The sequence below is a fragment of the Leuciscus leuciscus genome (assembly GCF_965113295.1).
Source record: "Leuciscus leuciscus genome assembly, chromosome: 18".
NCBI lineage: Eukaryota > Metazoa > Chordata > Actinopteri > Cypriniformes > Leuciscidae > Leuciscus > Leuciscus leuciscus.
In genome coordinates this window covers 15,887,823-15,914,501 of record NC_138742.1, presented here as the reverse complement: position 1 = coordinate 15,914,501, position 26,679 = coordinate 15,887,823, and the positions used below count along the sequence as shown (strand labels likewise).

The following is a 26,679-nucleotide window of genomic DNA, read 5'->3' as shown; positions in this document are numbered from 1 at the left end:
AATGAGGGTCTTTTATGATGCGGAGTCATGGCGCTGACATGAGCGAAGAAAAAACTGATACTCTAGCAAAGTTAAAACGATACATAGAGATATTGCACAAATTTGACCAATCTGTCAAACTATCCGAGGCGAATAGCAACCGAAATCGTTAACGGCTGGACTGGGTGAGTAGAAATGCGTCAGAAACAGCCTGTGTGTATGAAGGTGAAAATGTGACGCGTCTCGTGTTGTTTTTCTCAAACGAAGCAGACGGTTATTGTGTCGGAAACCGATTCACGCATGTTTCTGTAGGGATTCATGACGCTGGATTTTGCTCAGATGTCTTTAGAATTACTTTACTCGATTGAAAATTAATTATATAAGAAACGTTTCCGCTGTTACGTGAAGCCTCTTTGCTATGTAACGTTAGTTGGCAGTAGGTGAAGATTCAGCAATGCATGACAATAACTATCAGGTCAAATCTTAAAATAGACTGTCTTTTGAAGGTCTTCTGGCTGTAGGCTATTGATAAAAGGTCTGATCTTCTTTAATCTCAAAATACAAGGTCTAGACATTATTAATAATATATTTGTAATCCATAAATTTGTAAACATACTTGCTTTTATGTGCAGTTTTGTGGATTAGATTGATTTCCTACCTAACTTGTAGAGCCAAACATCTGTCTTATATTTTTTTTCATATGTTCATCAGTTTGAATACATATGAACTACCAGTCAAAAGTTTGAAAATAAGATTTTTTATGTTTTTGAAAAAAGTCTCTTTAAAATTATTCAGTTTAAAATAGATGTTCTCTTTTTTTATATATTTTAAAATGTAATTTATTCCTGTGATGCAAAGCTCAATTATCAGCATCATTATTCCAGACTTCAGTGTCACATGATCCTTCAGAAATCATTTTAATATGCAGATTAGGTGCTTATTAATAATACTACTTATTATTATCAGTGTTGAAAAAGTTTTGAATGGCGTATCATTGTTTTCACAACAATAAGTAGCAAAAACTGTTGATAATAACAAGAAATCATTGATAATAATAAGAAATGTTTCTTGAGCATCTAATCTGAATGAGTAATGATGCGGAAAATTCAGATTTGCCAATACAAAATTACATTTTAATATATATATTACAATGAAAAACTGTTTTTTAAAATATGAATAATATTTCACAATATTACCTTTTTTAATATTACTGTATTTTTTATTTTTATGGTTAGCAAAAAAAAAAAACATGAAACAGTCTTAATTATTCCAAACTTTTGTGTGTGTGTGCTTTTTCTATCCCGGTGGGGTCTTCTTGACTTGAATTGAAGTAAACAAGCTTATAAATCAGAATTTTTATTTATTTATTTTTTATGTAAAATTGCAGAAATGTGTGTGTGTGTGTGTGTGTGTGTGTGTGTGTGTGTGTGTGTGTGTGTGTGTGTTAGAATCCTAATTATTCCAAACTTTTGACCAAGTAGTGTGTGTAAATATTTATATAAATGCAAATGAGCAAATATGTAAATAGCATTGATTGATTCACACAAAATGAACAAATCCTATCCTTATTACAAGGGCTAGTGATGGCTTCAGCATAAATGTGATGGATTGAGGACTGGTCTAATTGGCTATATAGAGTGAAGCAGGGCCTGATCATGGATGTCCTGAGGCCCAAACATGCTCAGCTAGGCTACTTTGGGATCTTGCTGATGGAATGCAGAGCCATGGCAGCTGTGTTATGATGGGAATTTCTCAGCCAGGTGCAACATTAGACTGCAGACCGCTGGTGGGTTAGAGAATCATAAAGGCTGTACAATGGCTGTGCAGATGGAAGAGGGGCCCTGAGGGGTTCGTAAAGGGGTTTGCTATTCTGAAGTTGTACAAAGAAGTTACTTTATATGGTCCACTGGTTGCAAGATCTAGTGGATCCAGTAAAAGGACAAATCTGAAGTTCACTCGACTCCTATATAAATATTCAATAATGATTGATACGTTTTTGAGTGATCTGTATGTTTTCAAAATGATGTTTTAGAAAGGCCTACTGTTAATAAAGCAGCTCATGATACGGCACAGAGTGACCGTATCATTTCCTGTCAATTATCATGTCTCCTAACTATAGATCATGACACCTTATTGACATGACAAGACAAGAAGTCAGGAGAAGTGAAGTGTTGGTCACTGTCAGCCATGCTATTCTTGGACTGACTGGTAAACAGAATGCTAGTAAGCACTTTGGCATTCGAGTTGCCTAATACCCAACAGGTATGAGAGGAACGAGATGGTTGCTTCATAAACCATGACCTTTTAAAAACCAGGACTCACTTATTCAGTTCTGTGCTGCTTTGTTATTAAAACATTATAGTCAGTCATTGAAGAGAATCAAATTTGGATTTGAAAAGCAGCGATTGTTAGAAATGAAAACATAAAATGTATTATCATTAAATACATATTTTGTTATTTATATTAGATGTTCTAAAATAGAAGCAAATAAAGTGTGAGAGTATATATACAATTACATATGTGTCTAATTTCAATGGCCTTTGTGTAGATATTGAAAGATGGCCATCTTTAAGCATGACTGTTTGGATTTATATGAAATGGTAACACTTTACAATAAGACCCCACTTGTAACATTAACTAAGGTTTATAAAAGTATTGTTCATCATCGTTAATTTTAACATTTACTAATAGATTTTTACATTTTAAAGTCGTTTCTCTTAACAGTAGTTAATGACACTATGAACTAACATGAATGATCAAGGTATAATTCATATATAAATACAGTATACTTTCATGGTTCAGTAGTGTTTTTCAATATTTGTAATAAAGTTCACTATTTTATGCGTTACGTTTGTTTCCATTCAGTATCCATCTTTAAAACTATCGGTTGATTAATTGGTTATCGGGCAGCGTGGGCCTTATCAGTAATATCCACTATCGGTCGACCGTTTTTCAGGTAATTAATTTCGCTTACAGATACAAACTCAGAACTGAGAAACTGCATTATGGATATATATATATATTGGCATCTAATAAATTCCAAAAATACCCAGTCTCTCGGGAGCCCAGTAGAAAGTGAATGCATAATTCCTCCTCGGCGCTGCTACGCATAATGTAGGTCTCTCACTGGAAACTGTAGAGCTTTGCTGTTCAGAGCAGGTCTATTTCTCTGCAGTTTGTTGACCCTTTAGGGCCCCTCTCTCTCCCTCTCTCATTCATTTTGATGAGTCAACCTTCATAAAACTTCAGAGCTGCCTGCTGCAAAGGTTAATCTCTGCGTGTCGCATTTGCTCTTCAGTAAGCTATGGTTGTTTTGTGCCTTAAAGGAGTCATATGTGTTTGCCACTCTGTTTTGATACCTGATCCTGGAGATGGAAATGCCATTTTGTTTTAAACTCACACTGCCATTGAAAATATTGTAAATATACTAAATATTGTTAGTATATTGTAAAATTTAGACATTGTTCATCTTACTTTTAAAGGGGTAGTTCACCCAAAAATACACATTATGTATTCACTCTCATGTCGTTCACATTACTTTCTTTTTTATGTGAAACACAACAGTAGATGTTAAGCAGAATGTCTGAGCTACTTTCTTTCCACACAACAAGTGATTGGTGAAATACACTGATAAGCTTAAAAAAACAAACAATAAAAGTAACAATAAAATGTTCTGTGTCTTCTGAAATCATATGATAGCAAATGAGCTGTTAATGCCAGTTCATACCAAGGACGATAACTATAAAGTTTTAATAACTGTCCTAATTCTATGAGAATAATCAGGTCCACACGACACAGCTATAACGATAACAACACAAGGGAACAATATCGTTGGAATCACTTTCTGAACAATTTATTCCCGCTGTTAAATGATAATAAACATAGAAAGCCAATTAGAATCCACTTGACTTTAACAAGCTCAAGAATTTAAAGCGGCAGACAACGTAACAGCATGCTTAATAAATTGAACATTATCACCCACCAGTGGACAATGTGAGTGATCAACAGCTTTGTTTCTCACACAAAGCTCACAATAAGACTTCTATAAAATCTTCAGAAGACTTTGAATATAGTGCAAAAGTATTTCTATGGTATTTTTATAGTGCGTTCTTTTATGTCCTTTTTTGCCATTCTCATTCCTGGTATGGAAAAGAGCAGCTCTGACATTCTCCCTTTTACATTTCACAGAAAGAAGGAAATAATACAGGGTTGGAATGAATGAGGTTGAGTAAATGATGACATGGTTTTATTTTTGGCTGAACTACCCCTTTAAACCTTCTTTAGCTTTGTTGTTGTATGAGGAGTTACTCAGAGAGGAGAAGTTTCTATAATCTCCAGTAAAAGAAGCTAAACGGTGTGCGGAGACCCCCTCCCATCCTGTGAAAATGGACCCTGCTGGTTTATTTATAGACCAGACACGATGAGCACTCTTTCTTAAGAGACCAACGGTTGCGCACATTCGTCATAACCACATGATATTTCATTCTAGAAGCTACTGTGTCCCTTTCCTTTCACAAATTTAAACGCTTTGAGAAGATACACAGGTAGGCTGAAACTTCAATTTGGGCTTTTCTCTTTTTTAGGACTTGTTTGAGTTAGTTTCACAAAGTTGAATGAAAAACTACTACTACAAACTACTAATAAAACTTCTGTTCTCTGTTTAAAGATGAATCCAGCGTTCTGACTAAACAAACACCAAGAGAAATACTGTAAGCAATAAGGAACTGCTATGGAGAAACCAGTTTTACAAACGCAGCTCTCTATGCTGCCCTTCTTTGACACGGCCCACGCCATCAACTTGCTCCGAGGCATCCACGAGCTCCGCGCAGAGCGCAAGTTTTTCGACGTCACATTGTGTGCTGAAGGCAAAGAGTTCCAGTGCCATCGAACTGTGCTGGCAGCTGCGAGCACATACTTCCGTGCCATGTTTGCCGGTACTCTTAGAGAGAGCGCCATGGACCGTGTGGTGCTACACGAAGTATCAGCTGAACTGTTGGGCCTCCTGGTGGACTTTTGCTACACAGGTCGCGTGACCGTCACACATGACAATGTGGACCTTCTGCTCAAGACGGCGGACCTCTTTCAGTTCCCTTCCGTCAAAGAAGCGTGCTGCGCGTTCCTGGAGCAGAGACTTGATGTTTCCAACTGCTTGGAGATCCAGGACTTTGCAGAGGCTTATGCCTGCCGTGAGCTAGCAGCTAGCGCCCGCCGTTTTGTGCTGAAGAACATTGTGGAGCTGGCGAAAAGCATTGACTTTGAGCGATTGTCGTGGAAGCGACTACTGGAGTTTGTGTCTGATGACGGACTGTGTGTGGATAAGGAAGAAACCGCACACCAGATTGCCGTACGCTGGGTCAAAGCCGACTTGCAGCACCGGTTGCATTACTGGCCTGAGTTGTTGCAGCAAGTACGTCTGCCATTTGTTCGCCGTTTCTACCTTCTGGCCCACGTCGAGAGTGATCCGCTGGTCTACTTGTCACCGGCCTGTTTACGGTTAGTCAGTGAGGCACGCAGCTTTCAGTCCTACGAATACGACCGCCATGATCGACCTGGTCATCGAATGCGCCCACGTCCATCCACCGGCCTGGCCGAAATTCTGGTGGTGGTGGGAGGATGTGATCAAGAGTGTGATGAGCTTGTTACGGTGGATTGTTACAACCCACAGACCGGACAGTGGAGATACTTAGCAGAATTCCCAGACCACCTTGGAGGTGGCTACAGCGTAGCTGCCCTGGGCAACGACATTTACGTGACAGGTTAGTACAATAATACTGTTTCCTGTTTAGGACTTGAAAGACTTCTGTGAAAGACAAACTCATACTCAACAACAAATCCCGAAGTAGGCTCAGAGTGTCCTTCTTTTCAAACTGTTTACAACATGGCAGCCAATGTATAAATAAAGACCTTTATATTTGCCTATGCAAGAGTGTGGTGATAGGACAAAATGTTATGCCAGAAGATCAGCAGTGGTCAACATGATTTCAGGTGACATCAGTTACCTTTAGGAACGGACAATGTTTAAATTGAGAAAACATCTCAGATGACATGCTGCTTCTATTCTAAGTGTCCTTTGCTGTTATGTAATTGGTGTTTAAAAAGGTGACTGAGCACTGACTGTGGAACTCAGCAGTTCTGATTCCAGTCAACAATTCTGGTTCCTTAATGGTTTTATTAATGATTCTTTTAGTACTTTTAAGGAATAAATATTTAGTGAAAAGATATACAATTACAATAGAAATGAAGAGATCATTTCAATAATTTATAAAAAATAATAATAAAAACAAATCTTCCAAAAGGTAGGCTACATTTACAGACATTTTAATGACTTTAATGCAATCTAATTTTATCTAATAAGATTATCTAATAATAGCCTTTACTGTATATTAAAAAGTAATGCTAAAAAACTAAATTTCAATTATTTATCTTTATAAATTATATATTACTGACAGAATACAAAATGTGTATTTTTAACTACGTTATATGAACAACCAGTCAATAACTATACTGACTTAAGTCTCACAGTTAAGGTGTGGCCACATTTACCATTATGAGTCATTTACATCCATCAGATGTAATGCAGAGAATCCATCACTCTTTACAATCGACAATGGACCTTTTTGCCTGCAAAATTTCAGCGAATAATGTGACTGTACTTTTAATTGTAAACTGTATGTATGACCCCTTAAAGTCACTTGTTTGGAACTTGGACTATACTAACCTTAAATACTTTTGAGTCGCTAAGAAGAACCAGAAGAACTAGCATTCCTTTTGCAGTGTTAAAGGGATAGTTCACCCAAAAATGAAAATTAGCCCATGATTTACTCAACCTCAAGTCATTCTAGGTGTATGACATTCTTCTTTCAGACAAAAACAATCGGAGTTATATATATATATATATATATATATATATATATATATATATATAAAAAAAATCCTGGCTCTTCCAAGCATTATAATGGCAGTGAATTGCTGTTTCTGTTTTGAAGTCCATAAAAGTGCATTTATCCATCATAAAAGTGCTCCACACGGCTCTGGGGGGTTAATAAAGGCCTTCTGAACTGAAGCGATGAGTTTGTGTTAGAAAAATATCCATATTTAACACGTTACAAAGTAAAATTCTAGCTTCCAGCCAAACGGCCAAACGCAGTCTACTTGCGCCGAGAGCGCAACTTATGATGTCGGAAGTAGCGTAGTGTGTCATGGCGTAGCGTAAATATCAGCAGGATGTCGCATTACTCGCATACGTGGAATCCGTATGTTCGTTTGGCCGGAAGCTAGTTATTTTACTTTATAAAGTTTTAAATATAGATATTTTTCTTACACAAACGCATCACTTTGCTTCAGAAGGCCTTTATTAACCCCCCAGAGCAGTGTGGAGCACTTTAATGATGGATAGATGCACTTTTATGGACTTTAAAACAGAAACAGCAATTCACTGCCATTGGAAGAGCCAGGACATTTTTTTAATATAACTCCGATTGTTTTCGTCTGAAAGAAGAATGTCATATACACCTTGGATGACTTGATGGTGAGTAAATCATGGGCTAATTTTCATTTTTGGGTGAACTATCCCTTTAACCCTGCTTTGCGGTGCCAAACTTGTACAGTGTGAAACGATGCAGTGTTAGAATGTTACAACTAGATGCTTAGCAACCGACAACCAATAGCGTTTGCAAATAATGACGTTAACCCAGGGTTTAGGAATGTACGGTGTGAAACGGCAGCGTACAAATACCCAGGTTTAATTGTTATTATTATAAAATTATGAGCAGTGTCAAACGTCAATTAAGATAACACAGGATTCCATTCACCCAGGGTTTAAAATGACCCAGGGTTAACTAATTCAAGAATAAAAAGCCCTACTATCTGTTTTGTACTGTAGATTTAGTAGCATTGTTTTGGCTCAATAAGTAATGCAGGAATGCAGATTGGTGGAAGAAAGCACATGCGAGAGCCGAACTTTATTCTCTTCTGTTTTTTTTAACTATCATTTTTAATCCCAAATTCTGTCATCCCTATTTATAGAAAACTACTCTGAAGAGGGACACATAATCTAAAAAGTCTATTAGTGTAGGCAAGTTTGAAAAATAATGTTGATAAATGATTGCATACATGTTTAAGCACTCAAACCTGATTCATTGTGACAGGTGGCTCGGATGGATCACGTCTCTATGATTGCGTTTGGCGATACAACTCCAGTGTGAATGAGTGGACTGAGGTGTCTCCTATGCTGAAAGCCAGAGAGTACCACAGCTCCTGCGTCATGAAGAGTCAACTCTATGTGGTAGCTTCTGACAGCACAGAGCGCTATGACCATACCCTAGACTGCTGGGAGGCTCTTCCGCCCATGCTGCATCCCATGGATAACTGTTCTACTACAGCATGTAGGGGGCGGCTCTACGCCATTGGATCCTTAACCGGAGAGGACACCATGGCAATTCAGTGCTACGATGCTGAAAGCAACCGCTGGTCACTAATCAACGGTGGAGAGCTGCCTCCGTGGTCCTTTGCTCCCAAATCAGTGACTCTAAATGGCTTGATCTACTTTGTAAGGTGAGGTGCTCACTTTTTCCCCACAAATTTTAAAATGTCCAGTTCCTTGTGGTTTGCAGAAAAAGGAACGATGAAGAAAATTTACTTTTATGTTTCTCATAACAACGGTTGTGTTTCAGGGATGATTCGGCAGAAGTTGATGTCTACAACCCACAGAAACACGAATGGGACAAGATTAGTCCCATGGCACAAGTATGTCAATTTTGCCTTGTTTCAGTCCATTAAGATGAGGTCACATTTACCGCTGTTCTTCAAAATTTCACAATCAAAATTGAGTCATTTAGATGTGAACTGGTGCAAAATATTTTCCCATGAGGATTTTAATACAATTCAACTTGGTCATGCATCACTATTGAGAGTGAACAATGGACCGTATGTATGTGACCGCACCTTTACATATTCTGTACATGGATCAATGACATATTAAGAGTTTCCACAATAAACAGTATATTTTTACAAATATCGTGAATTATCAATTGAAAGTATTTGGGGTCTCACACCCCATTTACAACCGGAACTGACCTTGTCATAAATATCTGATATTTTGAGGGACTTATTAACCTTGATCAGTCATTATAAACTTCATAGCAGTGCTATAGCTAGCAAGCACAAGGTTTCTAGGGGAGTACAATACTTTGGAACATATTTCAATATTAATTTTCATAATTTTATAATATGATGAAATGTATTAAAAAACATTTCATAATATGATGAAATGAATAATAATAAAAAAATGAACTAAGCATTGAAATAATTTTTTTTTTGTCCCATCTCGTGTATTCCATCACCATGTCCCCTTAGGGGCTCTGCAGTAAAACAGTTTTGTTATTATTAACTAATTAAAATTAATAAAGTTTTGTATACATTTTTTTCTAAGAAATAATGATAAAAGATACCAAACTACCTAATAATCATAAAATAAGTGTATTCAAGTCACTGTATGTATGACTTGCATTTTCACACAGATAAGTAAAAAGTCTTCACTTACAACATCTCGCACTTACAGGTTCATGTTGGAGGCAGTGTAGCAGTTTTGGGTGGTCGACTCTTTGTGTCCGGTGGCTATGACAACACCTTTGAGCTATCTGACGTGGTTGAGGTCTACGACCCCTCTGCTCGATCTTGGACGCCAGCTGGCCGGCTCCCCCAGCCCACCTTCTGGCATGGAAGTGTTAGCATATTCCGACAGTTCATGCCCCTTGTTCCAAGCACCTTCGAACCCATCGACGTACCTGAGGCCAACGCCATCCACCTCCACAGACACCACCGCAACCAGGCACTTTACAACCACAACAACAATGTTAATCAGAACCACAACCAAGATGTCAATCAAGTGCATTGAGAACTTTTCGAAACATGAGACTGAAGGTCATTCAATGTGACATCGCTACTAAGTGTTTTGCACTTTTATCACATATTCACCTCAACTGGGCAGTAAAGGGAGCTGGTGAATGGACAGTCAATGTTTGCGTCATTTCTCCAAGTAACCCAGTGTGTTACTACAGCTTTAATTGTTGCATGCATTTCTAATGCTGGCTGTGTTTACCTTGAACAGAGACTTAAGTGAAGTGACTTATGAAATAGTGCCTATCGTGTTTGGCAAATTTCAAGCAATCCATGCCTTGGAAATTGCATGGAGGTTACACTCATTATTCTCTTTAATTTATTTTATAATTCAGCATGGACCTAAAGTTATTCACAACATTGCAACTTCAAACCCCCAAAATATTATATAATATATAATTACATAATGAGAAGTACATTTGTTCTTTTCAAAAATAATTTTGAGACCCCCAAGCATTCCAATAGGTTAAAGTTTGGATCACTTAGATTGTAGATATGTAGATTGTTTATAGCATAATTTGACTGTATTCTGAAATGTGTAGTATTTTATATAAGCAGAGAAGAGTTGAAATGAAATATTTTGGAGAATCCAAGACTTCCCAAAAACAACAATTTTGTTTGACAGACAAACTTAAAATCTGGGCCTCAGTGTAACCCTTTTTTTTAATGTTCTTATTAGAATTACATGTGTCAGACAATCTAGCATGCATGCAGTGGTCACATTTTTTTGTGAATTTGTATTAGACTTTCTTTTAAACTCATATTTTAATATTAAATTAAGTTTGATTATCTAGTCATTGTTTATTTTAGAGAAAACTATGTTACAGTTTATGAGAAACAGCTTTTTTTTAAAGCTGTCTGCGTTGATGAAGAAAACATGAAGAATCAATGAAGGTATTGTTTTTATGCCAAAATTGTTTTAGGAAGCTGTACTAATAACTGGAAGTAGTAATTCAGTATCTCATTATTCTTGAGTAAATGTATGTGTTTGACAATATATGTGTCTGACAATACCAGTAATTATGAAACTAATTATTTACAACACGCTGAAGCGGTACTTGACATTTTATTTTTTATTACAGAAGGTTTCGTTTGTTTTGTGGCCAAAATTATTTGTACAACACGGACAAGGAGATGATTTGTGTAATGTTTGTATGTGTGGTCAACCAATAAATGACTTAAGCACTGTTACTTTTGCTCTTTTCATGCATGTATACAGTATGTAACACGTAAGATCATGAGAGACCAACTGTCTGGCATGCATTTTTATCTCATGTTCTGTGCCACCCTTTGTGTTAGACGCATCTAATTTTCCATCAAGTTGGGATTGGTTCATCCTGTCCTCTGGAATCAATTAGTGGAAGACAGTGTAAGGATGCAGATAGAGGCATCAGCTGGAGCACAATGAATATCCAGTAGATGATCTAGCACACACAAGTTTAACTCCATAATGAGGATAAAACTAAACGATTAGGTCAAGTCAACTTAAAATCAGAAATGAACCTGGTTTTATTGTGAACCATTTATCGGTGCACATTATTCCAAAAAAAACAAACATATTTGTGTAATTTAGCTTTTTTTTAAATCAAGGTTTAAGTATTTTTCTAATGCAATTAAGTAATAAGTACTTTAAACTATTTAACAAGAAGTGCAATGAAATTAATAAAACAGACACAGATTTGGATTTGTGTTTTAATGATTTATTCTATTAAAACAAGAGTATACATGAAGCTTATGACTGTTTTTAATTTACATTATGAAATCCAGATGCTGAATAAATCATGACATTCTCTTACAAGAACTTTGGTTGTACATTATTAAATCCAAATTTGTCAAACATCTTGTGGCTTAAAGTGCCAGTCAATTAGCTAGTAGAAATAAGATTTCACTTTCTCCATATAGAATAAAAAGCTTTAAGTTTTGCCTGTTCATCCAAACAGCGAAAGAGCATTTTCAAGCAAAAATTTGACATAGTTTGACCTGAAACGTTGATTAACAGCGATGCATTTTTGCAGAAGTTGAGCTCAAATGACTTATACTGAGTACAGTAGACAATCTCATGATTTCAAATTCATTGAAAATCTTGTCATATCACGCTTGATACTTCTTTAAAGACGTTTATATCCAAAGTTTCTTACCTGTATTTCATGCAAGAATACTGTTTATCTACAATGCTTGACATGTCTCAATGACTTTTAATACATATTCCAACATGAACACGTCTTTGCTTTGGAGTCAAAAAGTCTCCATTTAAACTTTCCCATCAGCTCCAGCGCTGGGCAGTTCCACCACCACACTGGACTGATGGATGGGGTACGCGTCGGTCACCAGCAATGTCTGCTCCATCACATCTGCCACAGTGAACGGAGTATGCTCGATTCCACCATCAGTCCTTCCAGTCAGAGCAAACCCAGTCTGTTCACCATTCACTGAATATGTGGCCTGGTCTCCTCCTGTTCCTCCAGCAGAGGCTGAGACGACCTGTTCCACCACAACCGTCTCTGGCTGGATAACCAGGTTAACCATGTCCGCTGGTCCTGCCTGAACCTCTGTCTGGCTGGAAGGACTGGATGAGGCAGCTGCGTTCTCATCCTCCACAATTAGGTTACGTAACCGTCTTTGTCTGGGGTTGTAGTTCTCCACGCGGTTGTGGATCTGTGAGTGTCGTCGCAAATGTGCCTGTCAAAAGCAAGGTTGAATAAGCTCTTAAGACCTCAAGTAGAAAATGTAAAAAAAAAAAAAAAAACATCTGATATGTTAATCCATAAATACATCTAATTCGTACCTGTCTGGTGAACTTGTAACCACATTCAGAACACTCGAATTTTCTCATGCCTTTGTGACGTCGTACATGAACACGGAGCTGCTCGATGGCTGATAGGGCATCATGGGATATAAATTGTTATTCAGTATGAATTACTTTAAACCACTGCCTTTCATATATTCTTGTTTTTTAAATAAAAAATAAATAAAACTATTCATATATTTTACACAAAATGTATTTATATTATTGAATTAGATAAATAAATGTTTATATATATAAATTGTATAAAATATCTAAAATTATTAAAAGAAAATTATCACCAATGCATGTAATTCAAGTAAAACATAATAGAAAATAATCCATAAAAAAAATTTTTTACAAAATTAAAACAATGACATTAATGAAAATAATATTTATAATGTCATATAAACTAAATACATTTTATATAATTTATATAACATTTATTGAATGTAATATATACATTTTGTATAATTAAATACATGTATAATGAAAAATAATCTACATTTTAACAATGTAAATGTTAATTTATTTCAAGTCAAAAATAATAATCTAAAAAATGATCAATATATATGTATCTATCTATGTGTCTATCTATCTATCTATCTATCTATCATGCAAGTAAAAAAATGTCACCAAATTGCCTCAAAAGTGTAACTGTATAACTCTTTATGTCCAGATATCTCACCTTTAAAAGTTTTGTTGCAGATGTGGCAAAAGTGTGGTCGGCCTTCTTGGTGTTTGCTGGCTATATGGCGTAATAGAGGACCTTTCTCAGTAAAGCGTTGCTCACAGAACTCACAACTAAATGGCCGCTCTCCTGTGTGTGTGCGGTGGTGTTTGTCCAGACTCGCTGCTCACACAATCAGAAAACATTCGGTTAATAATACAAAAGTAATAGAGAAACTACATGGATTCCGGTTTAAAAATGAATCGGAAAGAAAAAGTTACCTTGCGTGCGAAACGTCTTGCCACAGAGGTGGCACTGGAAAGGTTTCTCTCCAGTATGTGTTCGAAGGTGCATGTTGAGATTGGCTTTCTGGGTAAAAGCATGATTGCAGAACTCGCACACAAAAGGACGCTCATTTCTGAAGAGAAGCGCAACAAATATGGTTCAGCATTAATCCAACCGGTAAACACAAAACAGATTACATACATAAACATCACGAAAAGATTTCTTCACATTGTTTTATTGTCTGCTCACCACATGCATGCATGCATATCATCTTTGAAAGGCAGACCGAAATAATTAATAATATTATAAACAACAATTAAAGCATGTTTCAGTGATGTCATAAGTCACATGCCTGTGAATGGCTTTGATGTGCATTTGCAGGCCGTTGCGGCTGGAGGCCCGGTGGCCACACTCCTCACACACAAACAGTTTCTCACCGCGATGTTTGGCTGCCTCATGCAGACGTAGCTCAGTGCGGGACAGGAAACACTTGGTACACAATGAACACTACACAACACATTTTATTAGTAATACATAACATTTGATTTGAAATTTTGTTTAGATTTCAATGACAGGGCATTATGGTATTGCAGACCAAGTTATTAGCATTAGAGTAACTTACTGCGTGTGGTTTAGGAGCTCCGTGAATTTTAATCATGTGGATCCTGAGATCTTTCTTCTGCATGAACTGCTCAGGGCATGATGTGCACTAAAACGACAAATAAAATTACATTGCCGAAATGTCCCTGGACAAAAGGTCACATCTGACCTCTACAATGGATGATGTACCTTATTGGGCATCTCTCCTGTGTGCGTGACTGTGTGAAGACGCAGCTCATGTCGCTTTTTAAAGGTCATGGTACATTTTGAACACGAAAAAACCTGGCACAAATTTTAAAAAGGTGCAGGAAGTAAGTTGCCAATGTGCATTAGATTCAGTAAACGCCAAAAATGACACATTATGGTTATTCCTATTGCATGTATGCATATTTTAAGTCCCCCATTATCAAACTCACCACCTCTGTTCTGCTAAGACAATTCCTGGCTTCATGCTCCAGCAGGTTTTCCTTCCTATAGTAGCACTTCCCACATTTAGCACATTTAAAGGGCTTCTCCCCTGTATGTCTCCTTGCAGACATCAAGATGGAAGGAAAAGAGCAGTCATATTAATTCATTACAAAAAAATTCTTAATTAAATTGCAATTACCAGACAGCCTTTAACATTAATCTTACATATGTATGTACTATGAATTACATATCTACACTACCGTTCATACACTTGGGGTCCCATTAAATTGACCAAAAGTGACATTTTAGTAAAGACATTTATAATGTTAAAAATGATTCCCAATTCAAATAAATGCTGTTCATTTGAGCTTTATATTCATCAAATAATACTGAAGAAAATGTATCATCATTTCCACAATTTTCCAATTTTTTTATAGTAAGAAATGTTTCTTGAGCAGTAAATCAGCATATTAGAATGATTTCTGAAGGAACATGTGAGTAATGATGCTGAAAATTCAGCTTTGACATCACAGGAATAAATTACATTTTACAATATATTAAAACAGAAAACAGTCCCTTTAGCATAAGAGACTTCTTTCAAAAACATTTAAAAATCCACCAAACCCAGAATTTAGAATGATAGTGTGCACATACCTGTTGTGTACTTTCAAGTAGTACTTGCTGAGGAATGTTTTGTGGCATGTTGGACATTGGACAGAGCCTTTCTTGCCGTTTTTAGATGTTCCTTCTCCATTCTCTTTATTGGTACTTTTAAGTTTGCGCTTTCCCCGTGGAGTCTTTGGGGTTGAGCAAGGTGAGTCATGAGGCATATACTCTTCATCGGTTCCCTCATTAAGAATATCCATACTCTCACCTCCGTCATAGTCATCATCGTCATTGTCATTGTCGTCATCATCGTCATTTTGATCACCAACAGATCCATCCACCAGCTAATAGATACACAATAGTAAATGTAGTACAGATTACAGGTAAAATCAAGGATTTTGATGTACTATGAAATGAAAATCCGAACAGATAATACATTGGGGATTATTAGAGCAACTTTCATAATCAATGCATCCGATTTTCATAGTCAGATCAATGCATTCTACCTAGTAGAAATAGATTTGAATACAATAAATATTTTCTGGTTGAATATAAATGTACAGAGTACCTCAGCCTCACTCATGTCTTGATGTTTGAGATGATCTCCTTCCTCAGTGGCAGCAATGTCCTGCTCTTTATCATCTAAAGATGATGATGGTTTTCTCCTTCCTGCTCCCTGCCTCGTAACAGCAGACATGGGACTTTCCCCGACTAGTCGACTGGGCCCTTTTACACGCCTTCCAGAGCGGGTGGTGGTAGTGGACGTCGAGGCAGGGGTGTCATCATCGCTAGCTGTGACCGGTGAACCGAACCTGCATGCATCAGGTTTATTTTTCGTCCTCTGCCAAGATCTAGTCTTTCCTTTCAGGGTCGGATCAGGCTGAGGGTCTGCAGATGTGAGAGGGAATAGCGGTTTGGCTTCATCCTCTTCACTCAAGGCAGCAGGTGACTGCAGAGTCTCTGCACCTGGCAAACCCTGGCAAGGTATGAGAGAATCCGGCACTGACAGTCCGCTAGCTGCATTCTGAATCTTTTCTAAATTGCTGTCATCTAACTGGAGTTCACCAGTGTAAAAAAAATGAAGCAGTAGCTCAAGTCCATCATCAGGGCACTCTAATGGCAGGTCGATCTGTATACACGGTGAGGAACTGGGTTCCTGGAACAAGTGGCTGAAGCAGGCAAGAACATTGCGATGGGCCAGATGCACCTGCCCACTTGCTGTGTTCAGCATGGCATCGCAGAAGTGGCCAAGACCCCTCTGTTTGTTGAGCAAGGACAGCACCCGCTGAGCATGAGAGGACCATTGAGCAGGTATCTCCATCTAGACATGCAAGACACATCAATTTAATTTCAAATTTGATCTGAATGAAATTAAAGAAAGACAGCATACATTGAATGTATACATTTAAATCAAATATTTAAATTATAAATATTATATTTAAATTTAAATAAATAAAAATGTAAATGTTTTTTGCTAATTCATGGATATTTATAATAATTAAAAATATACAAAAAAGTGTGTCTGTTCTGGTTTTATTCTATACTGTCATTATTAATAAATGTTTCAAGAAGATATAATGCCAGTAGAGGTAGTGCAAAAATCATTCTTGCTTATTTGGTGTAATTCGTTTTATGAAACAATAATTTTTAACATTTTCATTTAAATTGTAAATATTTTATTAACATTTTAAATATTATTAATAATTGTATTCGTGGATATTTAAATAAAAAATGTTAAAGCTCAGAATAATGATAAAAGTGTGTAAAATACAATATACATCTGGCTGTTCAGGTTTTATTACTATACTGTCTTTACTAATAAATGTTTCATGAAGACATAATGTTTGTAGAGGTCATGCAACTTTAAGTAATTCTTGAACATTATGAAATACTGCAATTATTGTTCTACAAGCACAGTTGGTTATTCCAAGATCTTACTTATTTTGGCGCAATTCATTTTATGAAACAGTGCAAAGAATAATTCAGCACATTTTCATCCATCCATGTTTAATAATGCTTCCCAATACCATGCGAATTACTTTGACTGATAATCGACAATCTAATTAATTAATATTACCTAAACGTTAACCACGATGTCCGCCTTTTACTGACGCTCCCTAAACTACTCGCCGCACAATCAACTGTGTATGACTCACCTTCCACGTAAATTAGATCGTTGCTCTCATGTTTCTTTTCATATACGCAAACTCGACATATAGGCGTAATGTAATTTAGTGAGTTAATTATATATTATATAGCATCAAATGCTTAATTTGGGTTTAACAACAAGAAGCCATGTTGAAACAGAAACAGGAAGTGACGTTGCAATATTGTTTGAGCTCTGTGGAATCTGGCCATTCAACTTATTTCGCAGAGTTCGACTTTCTTCACATATGAGCTGATTACGTTGTTTAGCTCATGCAACCAAAGTGAACACTAATTCTTCAAATGTATAAATGTTTTGATAGTTATGGGGAATTATGTTATAGTGGAGTATTAATTCAGAGTGGTAGTGTGGAATCAAAGTTCAGTCAAACTCCGGAAAATCTGTTACTGTCCGTCACATGGCACATACGCTAACCGTGAGGCGCCAGTGCTGCACACAATCGTTCCTGTTAGCCACCGAGTCGTATTTAACATGTTTTACGCTTCATCTTTGTTTCTGTTATATGTGTGCTTTCAAACGTATTCAACAAACAGTGACAATGCGGTCTTAAAGTAGATCAAAAGGGGGCAATGAACGGTTTCGATTAGTGGAGTGGAACCACAACAGCATCGTGCAGCGTGATTTTGATGTTTGCATTGAGCCACTGCCAGTTACATAGAAACGGCAGCATATTCACAGAGACTCTGGTTTTACGTGTTTCACGTTTCTGATTTGATTAAAATAATTTGTATAGGAGAATCGCCGGTTACAGCCGTTTCTCACTTCAAACAGGTTCGTGAACAACCACGAAAGTGGCTTTCGGCATTCATATTAACAACTGATCATCTTACTAGTGGTTGTTAATAATGTATGATCATGCTACAATTTTACACCATATTTTACCAACTAACTAAAGTTTCTGTCTGTTTGTATGTATGTACGTACTTTTATAATCTGTCTTTCTTTTTCCCCCATTTGTTCGTTTCTTTCATTCTTTTTTCTTGAGTTTTTCTCTTCTTTTTTTCAAATTTAGAAGGCAAGGGAATGCATTTCGTATAGAGAAAACTTTTTTAGTGATGCCAGGTATGCTGATCCCATCATTACTGTCTTCATTCACAGGTGTTCCCCTGCCCTGGATTTATGTTGTTTTTAGGCTCGTTGGAGTTCATCGTGTGACAATGAAAGTACACAAGGTTTCTTCCCGGTCCCAACACGAGCAACGAAATGCCACCAAACATCACAGCAAGAATAAATGGCACAAAAAAATACGCAGTCTGGACTCAACTCTGCTAAACACAAGTTCTGGGACTGCAAAGTTGGAGCAACGGATAGCCAAAAGGGAAAAACACACAGTAAAACGGTTGAAGAAGTTGAATGCGAAACCTGTGACTATTTTCCCTGAAAACAGCTGTGCCAAGGAGGGAAAGGTTGAGGCCACTTCTGTGACTTTTCCTCATGTCCACACAAATGGAGGCACAGAACTGGATGACAGCAGCGCATCTGTGGACTCTCAAGAATGGAGTGAATATGCCAATAGTGTTCTTCAGAACGGCATGGAAAGTTCAACCTTACCTGACACAGACCAGCAGAAGGAAGACGAGCTTCAATTCCATGCCCACCTTGACCATACCCACAACCGTGCTGTTTTAGTCATGAAACAAGACCAGGTAAGATATTTAACCACTATGATGTTGACTTGAATCAGTGATTTATTTGTTTATGTGTGCATGTACAGTTACACCTAAAGGCCAATTCACATTGCTCTGACAGAGGCAGACACTTATCAGACATTATAATTCCAATTCAGCATGTTCAATCGACGGAAGCTCCGACAGATGCCAACAGATTTCAACGCACTGATCTGACAAAACCGAAAATGTGTCTTTCGCCGTCTGTCAGTGCGGTGTGAATTGGCCTTAATGCGTGAGATGGTCATAAAAATGCTAAAATTCAATAAACTTATTTAGCTCTATTTGCTCAATTTGTGCATGCAACTTGTAAATAAATTTCTCTTAATAAAAAATGAAGACTAGTATATTTTAAACTGACATAAAGGGAAACTACCAAGTCTATTGTTGTTAATTTGTATTAACTTATTTTTATTATCGTTATTTTAGTATTAATATTGTGACTATTAGCATTACAGCCAGTTGTTGCAAACTTTAAAATACACAAATGTCAGCCAATTAATCAGCCAGGCCAGTATATATCAGTCCATCATTAGTTTCTGCACGTAAGCTAACTTTTGTGTCTATTGTCTGCACAGGTCTTGTGTTTCCGTGGAAAGTGCCTGCTCACTTGCCTCTATGGTCATGTAGAGGTCCTGGGCTTCACAATAGAGGAGGGACAACAACCTTACCCCCTGTTCTCACCACCGTCTCACTGCCCTCTCACCATCAAGGCCTTTGGAAACAACTTTGGGGGCTCCAGCAAGAACAAGAAAGAGGGGCTGCTGGAAGCCAAAGCCATTATTCGCAAATATATCTCTTCAGGTAGCATCACAAGGGATATCCTGCCTCCCTAATTCATTTTAATGACCCTTTTTCTCATTTTTGTATCACCCTTTAAATGGACAATGTGTAGCTTTTTAGGTATTTTATTATCTAAAATCTATATTTTTATTCATAAATATGCCCTCAATGGTGTACAAATACCTATGCCAATGTTCAGACTAATCCTCGTAAACGAAGAATTTATTATCTTTATATACATGGGACGGGTAAGTCCACGGAGGCTTCCATGTAGTTCCGCCATCTTGAAAAACTATAATAGCAGAGAGGGACAAAAAGTACTAGGCCAACGCGTTTCCACAACGCGTTTCGTTCAGAACCAGCGTCACGTGACTGAAGCCAGCAGAAGCGGAGGAGCAGAGCAGTGAGAGGCGCTTGTCACTGCCGCGGCAAGTTTAAAAGGCTGCACTGCACGGTTATTTATACACCGTTCATTCATACATACATATGAGTCACAGGATAAGGAGTCCTCGTCGTCGAAAAAGTCCAAAATAGATCGTAAAAGGAAACGTGACCGGAGATTACAAAAACAAGGGTTACTGTCAGGATAGCTAATGCAGGAGAAAGCTTTCAAAAGAGACCCTGAAGTTGCCTGCTTTCTTCTCGACAGGTAAGTCAATGTTACAGTCTTAATTACAAGCTTTTTTTTCATTGCTTGGTTGTGTACTTTATTATATAGACAGTCGAACATTTATAGTTAAAAGTTAAACAGGCTCTTTGATGAATAGCAGCTATTGAGTAAAGTAATGTTAGAGAAGGCTCTGATGATGATGATATCTAACAATGCACATACTTCAAAAAATATAACGAGTAAAGAAGGCATTACTACTAATTACCATAGTTAATGTTTTTGACAGTCAGTAGTTCATACTGTAACATTCTTTTTTTCGTTGTTTCAAGTTTCAGTTTGTTTTAAATAACAAACATGTTCACCCGAAGAAAAACTCGAAGTGCTATTATAAGACATCCTGTCATAGCTTTTAGGTACATAACGGCTACCGTAGATGCAACGCGCATTTGAAAAAGTGAGGCGCTGGAGAGCATTATTCGTTTGAATGCAAAATACAATTTCACCACTAGATGGGAGAAATTCCTACACAATGTCCCTTTAAGGCAAGGAATCCTAGGTTAATGGGTTAAAAAATGTACTAATAGATATCACCATACTTACCCAGTTGATTGATTACATTAAGAATGGCAAAAAAAAATTGTATTACAAGTTTTTTTTTTTTTTTTTTTAGTTTCTTGGATGTTTTTTTTTCCCACCAGTCCGAAACAACACATAATGAAAGGGCCTGAAAAAACAGTTTTTGCCCGTAGTGTTACCTTTAATTTTTTACCTGCACTGAAGTTCTTTTTTGCACCCACTTTCTAAAATTCTGTTGCAATTTGTCTTTTTATGTCTAGAGCCAAGTAAAAAGCTCATGAGTGAGGTGGACTCGGACTCCTGTGTGGTTCTTCTGGAACCTCTGGACACACCGCTCACACGCTTTCTCTCCAGCTTCTCAGAACTCGCAGAGATCTTCGGTCTTAACTCGGTAAGTCGGTGACATTTTCAGATTTTGCGTGTTCATGTTTAAATAGCAGATGTGTATATTGTTTGTTATGATAAAATGCATTCCCAGTTTAATATGCAAAGGCAACTACAGTAGTCGACATTTGAAGTGGATCAAAACCTTTCATCAAAGTTATACATGAATTTTGAACAATACCCGTTCTTGTCTTAGGACAACTTTGATGAACTTTTTTGATCCACTTCAAATGTTGACTACTGTATAAGTAAGCCATTTGTAGGTTGTCTTTCTGAAGAATGTAAACACTGTGGCGCTTTCGACATTGTTTGTTTGAGCACCCTGGCATAGCAACAGATATATTTGTTTGTTTGAGCACCCTGGCATAGCAACAGATATATTTGTGTCTCTGTTTATGCATTCTGCAGAAGGAGATAAAGTCCCAGGCTGCCATCTATAACCCCGTCCTGTCAGCCGTGGGTGTAACAGCTTTGCGTGGACCCTGTGCACAGGGTCTGGTGATGTCACCTAGCTACAGAGAAGCTATAAGCAGTTTGCTCAGTGCCTGGGCAGGTAAATTTTAATAGTTGTTCAAACCATATTTTAAAGGAAATGTAATCACAAAAAAACGGCTGGGTTTTTGTTCAGTGCTTAGTTCTGCATGCTCGCAAACCCTCTCATTAAGACATAATGTAAATAAGAGATTCATTGAGCAGTGTAGACAGACCACTTCATTGATTATAACGAAACTTTGTGAGATCGCAAGCTGAGATGAGTGACAGCTGTTTAATGCTAATAAAGGGAGCTGTCTTTGCTCACTTTCTAGGCTATATTGTAATCCATTCAGAATTTGAATAAAAGTTGACATATAATGGTAATTGATATTATTAGCATTAGCATTTGACTTGACTACGTTATCAAACAGCTAATAATGTGTTGCTAATGCTTCACAAACCATGTTCCCGTTCGCCATCTCGGAGACAGACAGCTGCCTTCTAAGAAATCAGCATCCCTAGAAGTAATGGTAGGGAAAGCCCAGCACATTGATGGGATTGGTTACAGGTTTGTGACAGAAGAGAACAGGGGCGGTTTTAAACCACGTTTTTGAAACTCTTACTGGTACACTGTAGTTTTAAAGAGAAATACTATGAATTTGCACATGGTTTGTCTTAAAGCATATTAAAAACACCACACAAATATATAAAGACATTAAAAACGTGTTGTTCACCACAGGGGATCTTTAACCTTAAATATTATAGTAATTTACCAACAGACAGGGTTCCCTGTATAGTTTACAGCATTAGTTGAGAGATTGTACCTGTACCTGATATATATACAAAAAATTTTTTTAGCAAAATTTAAATCAAATCAAGAGCTTGTGAATCAGAATCGATGACAGAATTTGTAAGAGTTCGACTTTCGATTGTAAATGACAGAATTTTCATTTTGGGGTGAACCCTTTAAGGGTATGAGAAAAGGAATTATTTGTGCTCTGTGAAATGTATGGAACCTCATGACGTGAAAAAATTTGTTCCCACGATTTACTAATTCGATTAACTATTTTTTTTCCCCTGTGCAGGGAAATGTGTTCTGTCTTAAGTAACGTAAAATGTTTTTTGTCCACAGGGGAATTTGACCGCTGTCCTGTAATTCTTGTGTGTGGGGGGAAATCCGTTGGCAAGTCCACCTTCAATCGGCACCTTCTTAACAGCCTGCTCAATCAGTGAGTTCAAACAGTTCATTATATCAGTTTGCTTATTAGAGGATGAATTTAGAATAATCTTGTGTTTTTGTAGGCTAGCCTGCATGCCAAGTTGTGTGCATGATGGTAAGAAATTTGCATGCATAGTAATTTTAAGGTGATATATTTCTCTCTGCCTTGTTGTATGTGTGCAGCACTGTAAGTGTAGAGTTTTTGGAGTGTGATCTAGGCCAGACTGAGTTCACCCCTCCTGGATGCCTTTCCTTATGCACAGTTACAGAGCCACTGCTGGGTATGTGGCTAATTCAGAGGAGCTTTGTACTGTAGAAATTCAACTGTCTTACATTTAGCATGTGTTGATTTTACACACCCAAACAAATGAACTTTTTTTTTATTTTTTTTTTATTTTTTTCAGGGCCTCCTTTCACACACATGCGTGACCCAAAGCACATGGTGTATTATGGCCAGGCAGAGTGTCACGCTGACATTGATCGGTATCTGGAGTCTCTCAAATCCCTCTGGCGCCATGTCAGTGGAGAGAGTCCTGTCATCATCAATACAATGGGCTGGATCAGAGGTCAGCAAAAATAATTGCACATGAAAGGCAATAAAATGGGAATATTGATTTGAACTGTAGAAATATGGACTCATAATTGGATCTTGAATATTTTTGCAAATATTAGGGCTGTCAAACTATTTAATGACGTGATATACGAGTCAGACAATTACATTTTTAATATAATTGTTTGTTTTTAATTGGTAGCCCTAGTAAATATATTTATCTTTTTGTGATATATGAATTGTTTTCATTTGAGTTTCTGGTACTAACTTGCTAACAAATGTCTTTCTCTCTTTCACAGGCCATGGCTTTCAGATACTGGTAGACCTCATTCGTCTTTTATCCGTCACCCATGTAGTGCAGCTGAGTTACGGAAATGCTCCACAGTGTCACCTTCTCACCCCAGAGTTCCTCAGAACTGCCCACGGCTGGCAGACGCACCCACCGACGACATCCACCTTGACAGAGGAGCCAGCCAGTCACCTCACCATTCGATCTCATATATTTCTCAGTGTCCAGTCAGAATTTGAAGGTGCTGGGACAGCTGGAGAAATGTAAGGCAGCCAGCTGCACCTTTTCGATTGTAACTGTACCTATGATCTGTTGGCAGTTCTTGTGGTGAAGATTTAACTAGGTCATTTTTGGTTAGTTCTACTTAACAAACCAAAGTAAATTTCCATTCTGCATTCATCTTAGGCAACATCAGCGCAGTAATGAGCTGCGAGACCTGGCTCTGCTCAGCTACTTCAGTAAGCTTCAGTCCTCAGAACCTGGTCCCATCCGCCCGCTTCACTGCTTCATACCCTACCAGGTTTTTTATATATATATATATATTATTTTGCATTTTTTTCCTTTTTTTGGAAACATTATTTAATGTATTAAATTCTGATCATGTTTTATGCTCTGTTATTGCAGGTCCCACACTCATCAGTGGCTATAGGGGTAACACACTGTGAGGTTGCACCCAACAACATCCTTTATGCGGCCAATGCCAGTATAGTAGGGTTATGCTGTCTGAGTGAGAAGGTTGTGGGCAGAGGAGGTCCTGTTGTACTCTCCCAAACTCCTATCTGTCAATGTGTGGGCCTAGGTGTGTATTCAAGGCCTTTAATATGTGGATTTGAGATGGAATTGTTCTGTGAAATTGCATTGCATATGTTGTTGCATTAACATTTAATATACATCATGCAGACTTAAGTATAAAGATATGAAGCTTATATAAAAATAAAGATATGAAGCTGTAATTGTTTACCTGCTGTTGTGTTTTAAGGTGTTCTGAGAGGGGTAGACATGGCACGAGGTCTGTACTTTCTGGTTACTCCAGTATCTCCCTCTGTCCTGAGGCACGTGAACTGTCTTCTGCTGGGAGAGATCTCTCTGCCTAAAGTATTGCTCACCAAGCAGGTATGTGAATCAGCAATATACATTACCATTTGAAAAGCTTGGGGTTGGTCAAGTTTTCTTTTAAATAAGCCTCTTATGCTCACCAAGGCTATATTTATTTGATTAACAATTCAGTAGAAACAGTAATATTGTGAAATAGGATTACTGTTTAAAATACTGTTTTTATATTTTAAAATGTAGTTTATTCCTGTGATGGGAAAGCTGAATTTTCAGCATCATTACTCCAGTCTTCAGTGTCACATGATCCTTCAGAAATAAGAAACACTTCTTGGTGTTAACAATGTTGAAAACAGTTGTGCTGCTTAATTAATTTTTTTTTTTTTTTTTTACAAAATATTATATATTTTCAGAAGTTGATACATAATATTTTTTTAACAATGTAAATGTCTTTAGTCTCTTTTGATCAATTTCATGTGTCCTTGCTGTGTATTAAAAAAAAGTGTTGTTTTTCTAAGTGTTAATGTAAAATAAAAAAATTCAAATAAAAATCCTTTTCACCTCAAACTTTTCAACAGAAGTGTAGATCATTGACATCCATAAAATGGTTAAAGGGGGTATTGTTTTTCTATTTTATTTAATGGGTAATTGTTAAGTGTCATTAGACATTTACAAACCGCTGGGGTACATTTTACACTTTACTCACTGAATATAAGGGTACAGATTATATAAAACCATTTGGGTAAATGGTCATGTTGACAGGTTATCAACCTGATGAGTCTTTGTTGTCAGTTGTACTTAACTTCTCTTTCTCTTGTTCCAGCTTGGAGTTGATGGAGATTTACCTTACGTCACCACGGACTACAGCTTTGAAGTCAAAGGGGCAGGAAAGCTTCACATCTACAAAGGACTGACAAGACCTGGTTTTATAAAGTCAAATAACTAAGTTCTTCTGTATGGACTCTACTTTCTGTGAATGACATTTGTATCCTGGTATTTGTTTTATAGCCTAAAATGTAGGTAAAATTTGCCATTGAATGTACAAATCTACACAAGAATCTTGGCTTTTGGAACTGTATACTATGGAGAAAAGTATGAGTGCATATGTTGTTGCTTTATCTCTTGTTGAATGGCTCCATGTTTAAGATCTATATGGGAAACTTGTTTTGATTTGCTGTACTGTTACAGTTTGTCAATATCTTCTTAAAAATATCATGAGTCTTTGTTTTCTTTTCTCAAGTCACATTCCCAAACCAAGATAATGCAGACTGTAAAATATTAAAGTGAGTTTCATTTTTGCCAAAATGAATCTTGTTCATTGTCATTTGCAAAAATTACATTGAGAAGTGAATAGATCAGGACACAATTCTCCAATTACTGCTGTAATTACACAACTGCTTGGTTTTATCTGTTAAGTTGTTACACTATTAAGTTATTTTAGTGCAACTTATTTTGATGTCATCTTGTTGGCTCTTGCATGTTTGTTGATAGCCAACACACTTGATTGCAAGATGCTTCAGTTAACCTCGATGTGCATTTATTCACATCTGCATTAGATATGAGCATATAGACTACACTGGCCTTCTTTTGCTGCTTAAATCATGTATTTAATTGGAAGTTGAAGAGCCAAAATTACTTAAAAACATTCACTGCTTTGACCAGTAGGTGGCAATACAATTCTGC

At 37.2% G+C, this 26,679-nt stretch overlaps 3 protein-coding genes across 4 annotated transcripts; 2 read left to right on the top strand and 1 right to left on the bottom strand.

Moving 5' to 3' along the window:
• The first annotated feature begins 10 nt into the window (after positions 1 to 10).
• On the top strand, positions 11 to 11,067 carry klhl21 (kelch-like family member 21). Of its 2 annotated transcripts, none has more exons than XM_082144707.1 (5): positions 11 to 164; positions 4,646 to 5,735; positions 8,127 to 8,532; positions 8,652 to 8,724; positions 9,539 to 11,067. In XM_082144707.1, the coding sequence occupies exons 2-5, from the start codon at positions 4,709 to 4,711 to the stop codon at positions 9,872 to 9,874; spliced, it is 1,842 nt and encodes a 613-aa protein (XP_082000833.1). In that variant the 5' UTR covers positions 11 to 164; positions 4,646 to 4,708; the 3' UTR covers positions 9,875 to 11,067. The 2 variants fall into 2 exon arrangements, with proteins under 2 accessions (XP_082000833.1, XP_082000834.1); XM_082144708.1 differs by lacking the exon at positions 11 to 164 and adding an exon at positions 171 to 4,523.
• A 495-nt stretch (positions 11,068 to 11,562) lies between these two features.
• On the bottom strand, positions 11,563 to 17,552 carry zbtb48 (zinc finger and BTB domain containing 48). Its single transcript, XM_082144705.1, has 11 exons — positions 17,384 to 17,552; positions 15,796 to 16,548; positions 15,276 to 15,571; positions 14,630 to 14,741; positions 14,403 to 14,495; positions 14,236 to 14,322; positions 13,966 to 14,120; positions 13,610 to 13,746; positions 13,347 to 13,511; positions 12,662 to 12,750; positions 11,563 to 12,555 (listed from the first exon to the last, which is right to left on the bottom strand). The coding sequence occupies exons 2-11, from the start codon at positions 16,546 to 16,548 to the stop codon at positions 12,127 to 12,129; spliced, it is 2,316 nt and encodes a 771-aa protein (XP_082000831.1). The 5' UTR covers positions 17,384 to 17,552; the 3' UTR covers positions 11,563 to 12,126.
• A 115-nt stretch (positions 17,553 to 17,667) lies between these two features.
• nol9 (nucleolar protein 9) lies at positions 17,668 to 26,305 on the top strand. Its single transcript, XM_082144706.1, has 13 exons — positions 17,668 to 18,165; positions 18,493 to 19,040; positions 19,640 to 19,865; positions 21,291 to 21,421; positions 21,823 to 21,967; positions 23,021 to 23,117; positions 23,291 to 23,388; positions 23,512 to 23,673; positions 23,957 to 24,209; positions 24,352 to 24,466; positions 24,571 to 24,745; positions 24,926 to 25,059; positions 25,820 to 26,305. The coding sequence occupies exons 2-13, from the start codon at positions 18,552 to 18,554 to the stop codon at positions 25,940 to 25,942; spliced, it is 2,148 nt and encodes a 715-aa protein (XP_082000832.1). The 5' UTR covers positions 17,668 to 18,165; positions 18,493 to 18,551; the 3' UTR covers positions 25,943 to 26,305.
• The last annotated feature ends 374 nt before the right edge of the window (positions 26,306 to 26,679 follow it).

Bases quoted from the DNA above. Each gene is read 5' to 3' on its own strand.
- nol9 (XM_082144706.1), top strand. From the start codon at position 18,552: ATGAAAGTACACAAGGTTTCTTCCCGGTCCCAACACGAGCAACGAAAT. The intron at 23,118-23,290 runs GTGAGTTCAAAC...GTATGTGTGCAG, and splicing joins CTTAACAGCCTGCTCAATCA to CACTGTAAGTGTAGAGTTTT. The intron at 25,060-25,819 runs GTATGTGAATCA...CTCTTGTTCCAG, and splicing joins AAGTATTGCTCACCAAGCAG to CTTGGAGTTGATGGAGATTT.
- zbtb48 (XM_082144705.1), bottom strand. From the start codon at position 16,548: ATGGAGATACCTGCTCAATGGTCCTCTCATGCTCAGCGGGTGCTGTCC. The intron at 13,747-13,965 runs GCATGTGACTTA...GCTTCTCTTCAG, and splicing joins CACATCAAAGCCATTCACAG to AAATGAGCGTCCTTTTGTGT. The intron at 12,556-12,661 runs GTACGAATTAGA...TGCTTTTGACAG, and splicing joins GTTACAAGTTCACCAGACAG to GCACATTTGCGACGACACTC.
- klhl21 (XM_082144707.1), top strand. From the start codon at position 4,709: ATGGAGAAACCAGTTTTACAAACGCAGCTCTCTATGCTGCCCTTCTTT. The intron at 8,533-8,651 runs GTGAGGTGCTCA...GTTGTGTTTCAG, and splicing joins GGCTTGATCTACTTTGTAAG to GGATGATTCGGCAGAAGTTG. The intron at 8,725-9,538 runs GTATGTCAATTT...TCGCACTTACAG, and splicing joins AGATTAGTCCCATGGCACAA to GTTCATGTTGGAGGCAGTGT.